The 15,860-nt window shown below is 55.5% G+C and overlaps 1 protein-coding gene across 1 annotated transcript; it reads left to right on the top strand.

Moving 5' to 3' along the window:
• Positions 1 to 7,340: 7,340 nt before the first annotated feature.
• AQP3 (aquaporin 3 (Gill blood group)) lies at positions 7,341 to 13,112 on the top strand. Its single transcript, XM_032636363.1, has 6 exons — positions 7,341 to 7,502; positions 10,543 to 10,669; positions 11,030 to 11,167; positions 11,506 to 11,624; positions 11,894 to 12,111; positions 12,198 to 13,112. The coding sequence occupies exons 1-6, from the start codon at positions 7,395 to 7,397 to the stop codon at positions 12,364 to 12,366; spliced, it is 879 nt and encodes a 292-aa protein (XP_032492254.1). The 5' UTR covers positions 7,341 to 7,394; the 3' UTR covers positions 12,367 to 13,112.
• The last annotated feature ends 2,748 nt before the right edge of the window (positions 13,113 to 15,860 follow it).

Genomic DNA, 15,860 nt, shown 5'->3' with positions numbered 1-15,860 from the left:
AAATGGCTGTAAATAAAGGCTTCCCCTTCTTGGGGCTTCAGTTTCCCCAGTTCTGTCAGACCTCCCAAGCCTCTCTATGTAGTCACATTCAGTGAATTCTCAAAGGGTCCTCTCTTCGGGCTGTGCTATCTGACAACCTCCTCTAAACCAGAATCCTTTTAGCTGAAGACCCTGTTTTCCTCTGCCCAGCTCCTTACTTTGGAGAAAAAAGCAAGACCCCAAAGCCCAGGGGTCCTTGCAGCAGGTTACATTCAGTGAAATCCTGAGGGCTGCTGCATCCCTGACCTAGTAAGTCAGATTGGGCTAGTCTGAGGCCCACCCCTTCCACCCCAATAAATATGCACCTAACCCCCTCAACATCTGGTACTCGCTTTGTGAGTCACAGATTAATCTAGGTGAGCGATAAAGATAAAGGGGAGGAGAAGCCTGGGGCACGTGAGTCACCCCCACCTTCCTCAGGAAAGGCCAGCCTGCCCATCTCTCTGCTGCAGAGAGAAGGTGGCATCTTGGGCTGCCCTGGGGAACTAAGGGGGACAAGAGTGTTCCAAACCCAGAGGGAGACTCACTTACCTCTCCCACTTCAGTTTCTGGAAGAGGGATGGAGAGGATAATTTTTCTGGTTTGCAAGAGGCCCAGAGAGGTGTTGGAACTTGTCTAGGGTCACACAGGGAGTTACAGAGAATCTATGTCTCCTGGCTGCATGCGTTGCTTCTGAGCCTGGGCTTTCCTGGGGCTAAGGGGTCGGGTGATGAGGAATAAAAGAGTAGAGAGGCCGGAGCTATGGATCTCTCCAGTGAGGCGGGGAGGAGTGAAAAGCCGGGCCCCTCCCCTTTCCTGGGCTGACTGCCAGTCTTGCCCCTTCCCTTCTGCGCAAGGCAGCAGAATGAAGCTGTTACTAGACCCAGGGGAGCAAGGTCAAGGATAGGGGTAGCGGGTGGGAGCGTGAGCATTCTGGTCTACCGCAAGCCTATGTCTCTGTTTCCCTGTCTGGGAGCTCTCCTCTGTTCTCCCAGACTAGAAACCTCCACAGAACAGAGCTGGGTTCTCCTAGAGACTGCCGAGGCCAAGGTTGGACCCTGACTGAGGGGTCATTGAGGGGCATTGAGACCCAGCTCCTGTTCCACCTGATGACCAAATGGTTTGGATGAAAAAGATAGATATGATATCCTGGCCTTTCCCCAATCTCCCTCTCCACTGCCCCAAGGTCTAGAGACGCTCAGGAAGTCATTCCTGAGGTCTGACTGCAGAATCTCCTGCAGCGGGCTGTCCTCTCCTCTCGATGCTTCCTCTGAGACTTCTCTCCCTTAGGGCCAGCAGTGGGTGGCTGCCCTGTAATTAGCACCCAGACTGGGCTTGGATGAGGGGAGAGTATATTGGGGCTCATACATACCCATCACCTTTCTGGAACACCAGATGCAGAGCCTTCCACCACCTGTCCTCCCACAGCCACATTCAGACCGCAGGCCTCTCAGAGAGCAGTTGTCCTGGGCCCCACCCAGATTCAGGTTCCTGTCTACGCAATTCTGCCTACCTTCAACCTCAGCTTCTTGCCGACCTGCCCTGCCCATTCTGCCTCCTAAATCCCAAATCCAAACCCTCTCATCATGTTGTACCAGGTCACTTTGTCTCCAGACTCCTCAACAGATCCCCACCTCCTATCTCTGGCTTTTATAAATACTGAACCCAGACCCACAGCCAAGCCCAGACAGGGATACACACAGATATGCACACAGAACCCCAGGGTCGCCCACATGTACACACAGACCTCCATGGGTACACGCATACACAGAGCCAAGAACGCATATGGATACGCACGACATTCATACAGGAGGAAACGTGACTCATTAACGAGGCAGCTTCTGGAATGAACCTTTCCTTCTACATTGACTGTAATACAGTTTTCAAAGCCTGAAACATCCGTAATCTTGTCTGATTCTTACAGGGGCCCTGGGTGTGTGTGTGTTGGGGGGGACTCCACCTGAAACCTGCAGGTGACTGATGAGGAAACTGAAACTGAGGGGCCGGGAAAGGGAGCTGGCTCGGCCACCTGACTGGTCAGTGGCCAAGCGAGGCTTGGAGCTGAGCTTCTGGGTCTACAGGAGGGCTCTGCCCCCATCAGCCCAGCCCCTGTGGCTCTGGGCTCTTCCTCAGCACAGGGCCTAGGCCTCCCGTCCCATTCCTCTGCCTCCTCTCTGTGACCCTCTGCTGTCCTCAAAGGGTGCTGAGGGCAGCTCAGGGTGACACCAGAAGGTGAACACAGAGTCCCCAGGATATGGGTCAAAGGGTATATTTTCTCAAGTTCCAGTTGGACATCTGGCCGGAGGTGCCCCAGGGTGTGGTTTGTGTTCACAGGCTCTCCTCCATCTCGTCTGCCTGGAGACAGTGGGTGACTGTTGGTGCAGCAGGAGGAACTGCTTGCCCACCCCCAAGTCTGGGGACACTCATAAGAGGGTGATTCATCTCTGCCCTCCACTCCCCGTTCCTGTCCAGAGCCAGCCCCCGACTCTCAAGGCCCAGAAATAGGAATAGCGTCCAGCAGTGGCCTAAGAGTGGGGCACCCTCTAGACAGGGTGCTGAAGCATGGAGGGACCTCCCTGGCCTCCCTGCCCTCTTCACGTCTCCTCCATATCCGCATGGCGTTTGAATCCAGCTCAACACTTAACGGGGGGGCTTCCCTGGTGGCGCAGTGGTTAAGAATCCGCCTGCCAATGCAGGGGACATGGGTTCAAGCCCTGGTCCGGGAACATCCCACATGCCACGGAGCAACTAAGCCCGTGCGCCATAACTACTGAAGCCTGTGCGCCACAGCTACGGAAGTCTGCGCGCCTAGAGCCCGTGCTCCACAAAAATAGAAGCCACTGCAGTGAGAAGCCCACGTACTGTAACGAAGAGTAGCCCCGCTCGCCGCAACTAGAGGAGGCCCGCGCACAGCAGCAAAGACCCAATGCAGCCAAAAATAATAAATAAATAAAATAAATAAATTTATAAAAAAAAAACAAGCACTTAACGGCAAGTGACTTCTCTCCAACTGTTAGTTTTATCATCTGTGAAAGGGTAAAGTATACACCCACTTCTGGGGGTTGTTTCACAAATGGGAGGAAGTACTTTTTAAAAAAAATAAATTTATTTATTTTTATTTTATTTACTTATTTTTTAATATAAATTTATTTATTTATTTTTTGGCTGCCTTGGGTCTTTGTTGCTGTGCATGGGCTTTTTCCACTTGCAGCGAGCGGGGGCTACTCTTTGTTGTGGTGCGCAGGCTCCTTCTCATTGCGGTAGCTTCTCTTGCTACGGAGCACAGGCTCTAGGCACGCAGGCTTCAGTAGTTGTGGAGCACGGGCTCAGTAGCTGTGGCTTGCAGGCTCTAGAGCGCAGGCTCAGTAGTTGTGGCACACAGGCTTAGCTGCTCCGCGGCATGTGGGATCTTCCCGGACCAGGGCTCGAACCCGTGTCCCCTGCATTGGCAGGCGGATTCTTAACCACTGTGCCACCAGGGAAGCCCCAGGAAGTACTTTCTAAACTTGAAAAATGTATGTATGTCTGTTTTGGTCAGCCCCTCCCCCATCCCACTCCAATGCTCAGGAAGAGGTTAGGGGTTCAGGGAGGCCGGGGGACTGTAGTATGACTTGTTTTCTATGTCTACACTCTTCTCCACTCCACTTGCTGACAGCAAGGCCCATGTCTCCTCCTATGCTGGTTCAAGCTGCTTTCATACAGGCAAAAAGAGTTTGGGGGACAGGAAATGAAGGGCGTGCCACCCCTACCCCTTACAGGGCCCCAGCCAGTCCCTCTGGTCCAACAGGCTGGCACTTGAGTCTTCAGCCCTTCCCTTGCCTGGGAACCCACTCCCCCAGCTTCTGACCTCAAGGAGTCACGGCCTCCCATGGGGTGGATCGGCTGTCAGTCCCCTTCCTGGGCACAGCCCTCCTGCCCTCAGCCCTCCTGCACAGGTGAGACACAGACCTTGCTCAAGATGTGTTGGGAGGAGATAGGGCCTCGACAAGTGCCTCGTCCTGGAGCTCCCAGGCAGGCAGGCTGGCTTCCAGCCCGTACTCAGGCTTTCCTTCCCTAAGCATGGGAGGGAGCCCAGATGGCTCTGGGTAAGCCGCGTGACTCAGGGTCAGGGCCTGCCTCACCAAGCTCAGGCTCTTCCTGTGAAGCCGAGCTTCCTTCTATCTTTTGCTCCTGGGGGCGCCATTCACACTGACTACAATGAGAATGAGCCCCCTCACCCCAACACCTGCATCCAGTTGTGCAATGAGGTCCTGCTTCAGCCCCCCAGACTCTGGCCAGCCAGCCCAACGCTTCTGGACAAGCATCTTCAGGCCCTGACCCCTCTTATTCCCAGATGACCCGAGGTGGGCTGACAGGAATAAGGGACCCTTGGAAAGCATAGCATCCTTCCCCCTCCTCCAGGCAGGGTCCTCTCAGGCCCACTAAGAAGCATGAAGCCCTACCCATACCTCCTCAGCTCCAACCCTAACCCATCCCAATATGCATGGTGTGTACATGTATGAACATGTGTGTACACCCTAGTTACAGATAAGAACCAGTTTGGTGGGAGTATATGGGGTCATGGTCTTGAAGGTTGGACCTTGATTTGGAGTGCGGGGGCATTGGGAACTGGCTCTCGTTCCACTTGCCAAGCCATGTGCCTCAGCATGGCGCTGCATCCACTGGGGAAGTGGGAGGTGGCAAAGATGCTCTATGGTGAGCTGCAGCCCCAGGATTATAGGTGAGCATGTACACGCATGTGCACATGTGTGAGTACATGTAAGTGCACATGTGTAAATAGATGCTACTTGCAAGATACACAGATCCACAGTTATGTGTGTGACCTGCTCCCTCAGGGTGCAGCCCATGTGAACACCTATGTGAACTGAGTGCAAACACGTGTATATGGGGCCGGGGGGGAGGTGTGTGCTCTGCCTGCTGATGGTGGAGCTGCCCCTGTTTTTCTCTGGTTTCCAGACCAGGCTCGGCTGCTGGCAGGCCCAGGACCGGCAGGAGTGAGGATGAGGTTCTGTGGGCTGGGGCTCCCTACTTTCTTTCAGTGTTGAGGAACCACGTTGCCACTTCCTGCCCTGTGCAGCCCCACCTGGGGCTGTGAGGGGCTGAGAAGCATACCAGGGAGTGGGGAGAAGAGAGTGAAGCCTTGTGGGGAGCTTTCCCCCCTTCCCACAGTCTGGGCTCCGGCACCGGGAGTCTAGGGTTTTGTCCTGAGTCACAGATGGGCAGTGGGGCCTCCAGCAGGCACTCAGTAATGGCTCCCTGATTCACTCTGGGCCCTCCCAGCCCATGGGGTTCAGTGGGTACGGTGCTTCTTCCTGGGCCAAGGGTCACGGGGACCTCTTGTGTGGGGATTACATATATATGTGAGCCTATGGCTAGGCTCTCATGGGCAATGGGATCCCGGGAGCATGTGAACAAAGCTCAGGGTCTATAGGCAAGTATGGCTGCCAGCCTTGGGGGTAGTGTGTGTGCTGCACACCTGCATGTGCACCTGTGAATCTACCTATGTGTGTTGCCAAACGCTATCTATTTGGGCATGAGTCGCCTCTGGAGCCCTCATTTTTGACAGACATTCCTCAAGGGACAAGTCCCCTGGGCCCTTAGCCCACCTGGATTAAGTCCCTTTGGAAAATGTGCTCTTCCCTGGCAAAGCTGCCTTTAGAGACTGGGGTGAGGGCATATTTGCTCCCAGTCCTGTGGGAGTAAGGCCCAGGCTACCAGACCTCAGTTTCCCTATTATCAGATGCAGCATAGGGAACAGGGTTGCCCCTTGCCTCCCCTGAGATGGGACTGACACACCCTCAGTTCAGCCAGCTTAATCTCTTAAAGGGACAGACTTGCCCCTGGCCAGGGATCAGCCAGAGTGGGAGAGGCGAGGGTTAAAAGCAGCTGGAACTCGGGACTTCCCCGGTGGTCCAGGGGTTAAGACTCTGCCCTCCCAATGCAGGAGGACCGGGGTTTGATCCCTGGTCAGGGAACTAGATCTGAGTGTGCAGCCAAATAAATAAATAAATGAATAAATAAATATTAAAAACCAAAAAACAAACCAGCTGGAACTCACCTTGCCGGCAAGCATGTGGCCTATGGCATGTCAGGACAACTGCAGCTCAGCCTCTGGAGCCATGTGCAAGATGCATGCAGGTACACGTGTGACAGCTCTGTTAACCCAGCCATGTTCAACAGGCATGAGCAAAGCCATGAAAAATGCCCAGAAAGGCGGGCTTCCCTGGTGGCGCAGTGGTTGAGAGTCCGCCTGCCGATGCAGGGGACGCGGGTTCGTGCCCCGGTCCGGGAGGATCCCACATGCCGCGGAGCAGCTGGGCCCGTGAGCCATGGCCGCTAAGCCTGCACGTCCGGAGCCTGTGCTCCGTGGCGGGAGAGGCCACAGCAGTGAGAGGCCCACGTACCGCCAAAAAAAAAAAAAAAAAAAAGCCCAGAAACTGTGATCAGGCACATAGGACAGATGTCATGTGTGGACACAGCTGAGAAGGGAGCAGGTCAAGACATGCAACATGTCACATGTACTAACTGTGCAAGAAGCAAAGGCCGGTGTACTCTGGCTGGAACTCAGCACCTGTGTTCCTGAGTCCACCTGGCTCTGGACTCTGAGAGGGTCTCTTCTCCCTTGGGTCCCACAGCCTCCTCCCTCCAGGCCTCTGACTGAGGACACGCCAGGTCCAGCCATCGTGTGGAGCTGGGGCTAGTTCCTTTCCTTTCTCTCTTTAAAAAAAAAAAAAAATTCTCTTTTTATTAGCTGATTTTTACTGGAGTACAGTTGCTTTGCAATGCTGTATTAGCTTGTACTGCACAGCAAAATGAATCAGCCATACTTATACATATATCCCCTCCCTTTTGGGTTTCCCTCCCACGTAGGACACCACAGTGAATTAAGCAGAGTTCCTTTCCTTTCTGACATGTCTCCTCTCCCCTCCACCGTGGTGAGGATGGCAGCGAGGCTCACTGCGAGTGGCCCAAGGAGGTGTTTTTTGGCGGCTCCTTTTCCCCCCTGAGCCCCCGTCCTGCACGTGCCTACACCCCACCATCGGCTCTCAGACTCCACAATCCCGCAGTCTGGTCTCAGCCCCCACGCACCTCCTCCCCGGGCCAACACCAGCCCTAAAGCCTCCTCACACCACACACCCCTACCTTCCTTATCAGCGTCCCCCCAACCCAGCGTCCCTTCCAGCCTCCCTAGGCGAGCAGTGCGGGGTGGCCGCCCACTCCTGAGGCCGGCACCCGGCTCGGCAGGCGGCGGTGCCGGCGGGCGGGGCGCTGCCTCTGGCTCCTATAAAGGGCGCCACTCGGCGCTGACGGCCACTGCTGCTGCGTCCGCCGCCCGCCCGCCCGCCCGCCCGACAGCACCGCCGCCTGCCCCAGCCATGGGTCGACAGAAGGAGCTGGTGTCCCGCTGCGGGGAGATGCTCCACATCCGCTACCAGCTGCTTCGCCAGGCGCTGGCTGAGTGCCTGGGGACCCTCATCCTCGTGGTGAGTGGAGGGAGAAGCCTCTCTCCAGCCCCACACTCCCCAGTCCCTCTGTTCACCGGAGGGTCTGTGTTTTTTAAGACAGCCTTGACCCCTCTCCCAGCTCTGATCCCTCGCCCCCAACTTGACCCCTTCCGGAGCACTCTTCGCCCATAGCGTTAACCCCCTCAGTGACTGACAGTTTCGACTCTTGCCAGAATGACAGCTGTTATGCCCCAGTGACAGCTCTGATCCTTTACCCTCTCACCAGTGACCCAGCCCACAGGCTGGGGACAGCAGTCACCTCTGCAGTCTGGGACCTCCAGCCCTTTCTGGCTTCCACAGCTCCCCAGGTTCCTAGAGTCCCAGCCCTGGGAGGCAGTGGAGGCAGTGGCAAATGGGTCCCTCTTGGGTTATTTGGGTCTTGGATGCCTGGCCCCTAATGAATAATTAAGCCTCAGAAGAAAGTCCAAAAGTTGCCCTGCCATAAGGACAGTTTGCCACAGGTGGGGGCAGAGGGCGGGGGCTATACAGCAAACAGCAAGCGGGAAGGAGGGAGGATCCTGAAGAGAGGAGGCTGTGGAAGGCAGCTGTGCCCCAGGCACAAAGGACGTGGTGTCACTAAAATTCCTCCCCTAGTGCTGAGCAACTCCCAGACAGATGCTGTCAGCTTCCATGCAGAAGCACTCTGACTTACTCCCCGGGGCCTGAGTTACTGTACAGGTTCTCTGAGGGGGACGCTTCCCTGCCTGGGTTACTCCCCAGTCCCAGTTATGCCCTGGTTATGCCAGTTTGGGTCTGGGTTGTTCCTGGGTGACTCTGCACTTTTGGGTCTGACAGATACACCAGTTATGGGCTCCATTTCCTGTCCCAGTTACTCTCAGATTTTCGGCCACTCTTGTGGTTACACCTGTTTCCCTCTGGGTTACGTCTGGGTTCATTTGCTCTGTTGCAGGGGATGGGGTACTCCGTGTCCCACTTCCAACCCTAGGTGACATAGACCAGGCGGCCCCCTGTGAACTAGCAAGATTAACTAGGGGCAAGTAGGGCTGGATGGCCCACCCTAAACGGGTGGTGGTGGTGGAGCAGATTCTATAGGGAGAGAAAAGCTGGACTCACCTCTGGCTTCCAGGAACAAGAAGGGGGGAAGCCAGGTGGGACACTTTATCCATACCCCCTCCGCAGACTGGTAGACCTCCCAGTCATCTGCCTCTCTTCTCTCCCAGTGCCAAGTGCCAAGAAGGGAATAGGGGCAGACGTTTGTTTTCCTCCTGCCCCCGAGCCGTGTGTCCCCCCGTCCCTGTCTGATTTTTAGTCCAGCCCCCTGTTTGAGAGCAGCCAGGACAGAGCAAGTTGTCTTCCCTTCACAGAGGGGCCTCCCTATCTCCTCCCTAGTCTCAGTTTGCCTTCCCCCAAAGGAGCAGTCAGGCCTCCCGCTGAGCCCCAGGATCATTTGGCTTCTCCCTGACCACAGAAGGAGGGTGTTATGTCTGTGAAGGCGTTCAGGCTCAGGTGGCTGAGAGGCATTTTGTGTCAGTGCCTGGGGAGGAGAGGCTAGGCCCGGGAGACGCCCAAGTGGTCGGTGAGGGCTTACCTGCATACCTCTGTGGGTTGGGGACCGAGAGCCTGCAGTGGCAGAAGCAAGTCTGGCTTTCGGGCGAGGGAAGCCCCTTTCTCTGAGGCTCCTAGTAAGGTGAGGAGAGGGAGAGTGAGCCCGGAGGAAGAGGAAGAAGAGTCTCAAGGTGGTGGAACTGGCTCTGACAGCTTCTCCCTCCAAGGCCTCCTGGGATGGAGCCAGGTTTGGGCCTCAGGCAGGCAAGGAGCTGAGGCCAGGGCCGGCCAAGCTGGGCAGGGTGCCCCAGACCCTCACGTGCCTGTTCCAACACACATACATACTTACACTCTCTGACCTTTGCTCTCACTTGCCTGCACAGCTTTGCCCTGCATCACTGCTGCTGGCTTCCCCACTATCTCTTGGTCTTCGTGAAGGATGATAATCAAAATGCTTAACCACCCAGTACAGCAGGACACTGACCCTTTAGAAGTGACGAGGGCCCTTAGCACAGGTTTTGGAAAATTTCTGCTGGATAGGCATAAAGACTTTAGTTATGGAGAGGTGGGAGAGGAGAGCTGGGGCAGGGCTGGAGCAGCTTCGGGGGACACTTTGGGGGCTCAGGGCAATGGCTCTTTACAGAGGGGCTAGTACAGAAACATTTTTACATTTGAACAAGGGGAACGGACAAATAGCACATTCTGTACTTGCAGGACATCAGGGATTTTAGTCCTCTTGAATACACACCCCCCCCAATTTCCAGCAGAAAGCTTAGAACTAATCTCCCCACTTTCACTGCTCTGGGGGTCCTGGACTATGGCTAGTGAGACTAGACAGATCGCTGTCTTTGGGACCTCCAAATCTGAGTGGGGAACCTGGACCTCTGAGGGCAGGGAGGTCAGGGCAAGTGGAGAGAGGAGGCTCTGGGTCAGGAACAGGTCAAGGAGGCTGAAGATCCTGAGAGGGAGAGCAGGGAGAGGCAGGAGATCTGACACCCCAGATTCAGGAGAAGTGGACTCAAAGTAACTTCTGGCTTCCTCCCTTTCTTTGTGCCCTCTCCCCCTCAGCTTTTCTTTGGGGCAGAGAGGGAGGCAATTGCAGGTAGGGGATGAGTGAGAGCCTTCCCATCCCTATGGGCCAGGCCTGAAGGGCTGGGGGAGGAACTGCTCAGGTGAGAGTGTCCCCTTCCACCCACTCCTACTGAGAGTCAAGAAAAATCAGCGGAGATGGTTCAGCCATCTTCTGGGCTCGAGGTTGCAAACTTTGCTTACAGTCCCTTCCATAGGACCCTGTTATTAGTAGAGTTGGGACATTGGGGCTAAGAGGCCATGTCTGCTTCTTCTGCGGGTTATAACGGCAGCAAGAGGAGGAGGGGTTCGATTCCAGGAAAGGGCTTCTCGCCCTCCCGTCCTCCCCATGAAGGCAGGGGGAGGTTGTTGGCTTCATCCCTGCCCTCTGGAGTGAGACTCACTGGTCCTCACCCTCCCTGCTTTGTTCTGTTTCTTGACACAGCTGTTTGGCTGTGGCTCTGTGGCCCAGGTCGTGCTCAGCCGGGGCACCCACGGTGGTTTCCTCACCATCAACCTGGCCTTTGGCTTCGCCGTCACCCTAGGCATCCTTATCGCTGGCCAGGTCTCTGGTAAGGCCTTACCCCACCCTCAGCCATCACCCCTCCACAGCATTCCCACAAGGTGTCCCACTGGAGAATAGGGTGGGAGTGGAAGTCATCTCAGAACAGGGCATAGCCAGGGCTTAGCTTTGGGTCCTTGGAAGAGAAGAGTGGTGAAGGAACTTGATACTTGGAAATTTTGACTCTGACCTTGGGATCAGAGATTAGTCGAGTCGGTCTGTTACATAGTCCAACACACCATTCTGTACAAGAAACCCTTCTCTGCATCCCTGCTCACCAGGCCAGAGAGGGGGAGTATGGGGCGGGGGAATCCTGGCCTCCCCACTGTGGCAGGCAGGGGCTAATAGGTTCCATCTCCCCTCTGCCCAGGGGCCCACCTGAACCCTGCCGTGACCTTTGCTCTGTGCTTCCTGGCGCGTGAGCCCTGGATCAAGCTGCCCGTCTACGCCATGGCTCAGACTCTGGGGGCCTTCCTGGGTGCCGGGATCGTTTTTGGGCTGTATTATGGTGAGGCTTCCCACCCTGCCTTCCTCCACTACCCCCTCCCTCTGCTTGGGACCTGCTGGCACCAGGCCTTTCGATGACAGATGGCTGGGGCCTGCCCAGGCCCCGGGCTTATGACTCATTCACACACAGGCCCCAGGTGGGGGTCATGAGGGGAAAGAAATGAGTCGGGCAACAATGGAGTCAGGCCCTCCACCCCTCCACCTTCCCACCCCCGACTCCAGGGTAATAAAGCAGCGATCACACTCACCTGTGACCCCTGGGAGGGTGGGCCCAGCCTGAGAGGGGAGATGGGGCTCAGGCCTCTGCCCTCATCCACTTGATATCTAATCTGTGACCAGATGCAATCTGGGCCTTCGCCAACAACCAGCTTATAGTTTCGGGCCCCAATGGAACAGCCGGCATCTTTGCCACCTACCCCTCTGGACATTTGGACATGGTCAATGGCTTCTTCGACCAGGTACGGGCTGGGGGTGAGTGAGGGGAACTCGGGGAGGAGGACCAGGCTGCTTTGGGTTGCTCATGGGCTGGCTGGGGGACAGGACTCCTCGTCTAGAGCAGATTCCTAGGAATCTGCAAAGTTAACCAGCAAAAGTCTTAGTACCACTGCTCTGGAGAGCAGAGCACGGGAGATGCCAAGACTCTGAGAGTGGAGGGAGGCTGGAAGGTGGAAGGAGGGGCCGGAAGGTGGACGGGGGCTTTTCTCACCCTGTTCTTCCCACTCCCCAGTTCATTGGCACAGCCTCCCTCATCGTGTGTGTGCTGGCCATTGTGGACCCCTACAATAACCCTGTCCCGCGTGGCCTGGAGGCCTTCACTGTGGGCCTGGTGGTCCTGGTCATCGGCACGTCCATGGGCTTCAACTCTGGCTACGCCGTCAACCCCGCCCGGGACTTCGGCCCTCGCCTTTTCACAGCCATTGCCGGCTGGGGCTCGGAAGTCTTCACGTGAGTGCAGTCCCCGCCAGGGTGCGCCAGCCCGTCTCCCCTCTGCCCTGCCCCACGCGTCCCTGACCACATCTGTCTGCCCCCAGGACCGGCCGCCACTGGTGGTGGGTGCCCATCATCTCCCCACTCCTGGGTTCCATCGCGGGTGTCCTCGTGTATCAGCTCATGATCGGCTGCCACCTGGAACCACCTCCACCCTCCACCGATGAGGAGAATGTGAAGCTGTCCCACGTGAAGCACAAGGGGCAGATGTGAATGGGCAGGGGCCTCCCCCCCAACCCCTCTCATGAGCATCCTTTGACTGTCCAGGGGCTGCTTCCTAGAAGCCCTCTTCACGACACCCCTCCCAGGCTAAGAAGCTCCTTGTCTACCACCACCCCTCTAGAAAGCCCCCTTCAGGATTCTCCATCCTGAAGGAAATAGGATCCAATAGGACCGCTGGCCACTGTCTGTAAGCTGGTGGCACAGGGAGTGGAGCCAATCTAGTCCTTTGTCTCCCAAAGAGAGAATGGGCAGCAGATGTGTGCATGTGCGTGTGTGTGGTTTTCCAGATATTCAGGGCAAAGGACCAAGTGGAAAGGATTCTATCTGTGGGTGTGTGGGGGAGGCCCGGAGGGAGGGAGGGTGTTGTGTCTGTCTATGAGTGAGGAAAGCACCAGGGATCTGCATGTTTCAGGGGCTCCGTGTGGAGGAGGGTCCACGCACATGTGTTTCTTAGTATGTGTGTGTCTGCTGTTTTTGCTACATAGGGGGCTTCTATAGGCTTTGGGGGAGGTAGGGTGGGAATATGAGTAGGGCTAGGAGGAGGGGACCACAGCCCAGATGAGGAGCTCTAGCTATTCATACATAAGTAAGAGCAGAGTGATGTGTTTCTGTCACGATGGAGGCATGAGGTGGGTGGGGTGAAGTCCAGGTCATAAGTTTCACGTTTGCTCTTTAAAAAAAGAAAAAAAAAGTGTATATATATATATATATATATATATATGTGTGTGTGTGTGTGTGTGTGTGTGTGTGTGTGTGTGTGTGTGTATATATATATAAAAGATATTACAGTTTTAGGGATGGGGGTTGGGAGACTCTAAATAGGCTCTTCATTCCTTTTTTTTTTTTCACTCCTTTAATCCTCAACTCATGTACTCTTTTGCCTTTTATTAAAAAAATAATAAAATATATGCCAATTGTGTAAATATCTCTCTGCTCGCTCTGCTGTTTTTATGGCACCAGCTAAAGAGCTTCGGTGAGTTTGGCCACAGATAGCCAGGGCACCCTCAGGGTAATACTCAAACCTGCCCTAGGGGCAGGGGTCAGTCACACAGGTCAGAGAGCTCCTTCAGCTCAGCTTGAACTCGGAGTCCCACACTCTCCCCCAAGTTTCCATCTTCCTGGGATCCCCCAGTACAATGAATCACATCTTCCCAAACCCTGTACCCACCTACTACCCCAGGAAGGCAGGCTGAAGCCTGGCTTGGGGAAGAACTTTCTCCCAGGCAAAGCTACCCAAAGGAGAGGACTGCTACCCAAGAAATAGTGAGCTCCCTGTTGTTGGAAGAGACCAATCAGACCGGGAACCTGTTATTGCCTTCTACACCTTGCAGCTGTTTGGGCTCTATCACCTTCAACTAGACCTTGGCCACAGCCCCCTGAGCAGCCTCTCTGACTCCAGTTTGCCCCAGTCAGTCCACACAGCAACCAGAGGGATCTTTCTGAAAACACTCGCTGAAAGTGGGCCTCTTTCTACCGCTACCCAGTGACAATTCAAATCCCTCCATCCTGCAGTCAGGCCCTCCAGGACCTGGCCCTGGTCCCTACACCTCCCCTCACGATGCTCCAGCCACCCCAGACTACTTTGTGTGCTCCTGTGCCTTCCAACCTCACTGCCCACTCACTAAAATCCTCCTGATCTTCTCCATCACCTCCTCCAGGAAGCCATCCCTGCCTTACCCATTCTTTCACCATCTCTACAGTCAGTTGTCTGAACCCAGAGACCACAGCTGCATTCATTCGTGCCTCCTGTGCTTCAGTTCTTCAGTCTGAGGCACCCCTGTGTCCTGTAAGGCTGGGATCTGGGATTGGACTAACTGGTGCCCTGACTGAAGCCTGGGAAGCTCTGCTGGGAGATCATGTGCCCTTTCCCACCTCCTGCTCCTTCCTTACCGAATCCTCCTCAACTTTCACTGGGAATAAAAAGGGAAGGCGGCCCCAACCCAAGCTCTCCTGCAGAGTTAACCACGTTGGGATGCCTGGGTCTGGAGGAGAACTGTGGTTTTTACAGGATAAGCCAACTCTTGCTCCCCAGCCACTTCACAGATAAGGAGACCGTGGCCCAGAGTGGGTGGGTTGCACAGCCTGGACTCTGGGCAGGTGGGGCTGGGGGAAGGCAATTCCATCTCAGGTCTCCACCCACTCATCCCCAGCTCCCAGGAGGTGTGTCTGGAATGTTGAAGGGACCTGAGCCAGAGGGAGTGTCCCCTTCTCAGGCCCTGGGGGGAGAAAGGGCAAACCAAGGGAGGAGAATGTGTGCTTCAGAGTTTCACTGCAGCCACACCTGTCCCGCTTTGGGTACCCTCACTCTGCTATCCTCCCCAGCATGCCCCATGCCCTTTGTCTTCTCTTACTCTCAACTCCTGCAGTTGACCCTGACCAGGGGGTGGTGGGAGGGCTTCTGGCCCAGTGGTGAACAAGTAGTCAGACCTGGATTCCAAGCCCAGCTTGGCCTCTCTCGAGCTGTGTGATACTGGGGTGGTCATTTTCTTTCCCTGAACCTCAGTTTCCTCATCTGTGAATAGGGAGACATTGAGAGGAGGAGGTAATGGAAGATAATAGTCAATAAATGTCAAAAAAATGATTTTTTACTGCAGAACAGGGGGGATGGTGGTTGGTGGAGAGATCTGAAGGCTGTTTTTTAAAGGTCATTGAATTTAATATCCACTTCCGCCTCAGATTCCTTCCATGAATCTGAAGTTCCTGAGAGGGGGAAGGGAGAACAGGGTGATGGCTTGCCGTGCCCTAACTTGAGGAGGGTTTTGGGAGGAATAGAAGGGAGACACAAGAGGGGGCCACCACGGGTGTAGAGAGTAGAGGAGCATGCAGCCTAGGGAACACGCTGGATGGAAGGTCAGACCGAGTGAGGAAGAGGAAGGCCTGGCCGCCCAGTGACAGAAGCCAAGTAGCAGCATGACCCCTGGGGGCAGGAGCGAAGCTTCCCACCTCCCCTACTCCCTTCTAAGATATGCCTCCTACCAGCAGTTCTGTCTGATAGCAAGTTCTAGAAAGAAACCTCTTCATCTCTTTCAGGAAAGTAACTTAATCCATTTGCCAGGGTGGACTTGAGAGAGAATCAAGATCCCACGTCTCATCTCTGTCCCTTCTTCCTGAGCTAGTCCTCTCCACAGCCATCTTTTTTTTTTTTTTTTTTTTTTTTTTCCTTGCGGCACGGGGGCCTCTCACTGTTGTGGCCTCTCCCGCTGCGGAGCACAGGCTCCGGACGCGCAGGCCCAGCGGCCACGGCTCACGGGCCCAGCCGCTCCGCGGCACGCGGGATCCTCCCGGACCGGGGCACGAACCCATGTCCCCTACATCGGCAGGCGGACTCCCAACCACTGCGCCACCAGGGAAGCCCTCCACAGCCATCTTTGGAGGAGCTCATGGTTCCTTAAAGCTCTGACTTGCTGGCATTGAAATCCACCTCCCTGAAACCTGAGCTGGGTTTCCGTTTCCTTGTGTGCCTGCTTGTGTGTGCGCACACGCAG

The sequence above is a fragment of the Phocoena sinus genome, chromosome 6 (genome assembly GCF_008692025.1).
Source record: "Phocoena sinus isolate mPhoSin1 chromosome 6, mPhoSin1.pri, whole genome shotgun sequence".
NCBI lineage: Eukaryota > Metazoa > Chordata > Mammalia > Artiodactyla > Phocoenidae > Phocoena > Phocoena sinus.
The sequence above is the reverse complement of the archived record's forward strand: the minus strand, read 5'-3'. Positions and strand labels throughout refer to the sequence as shown.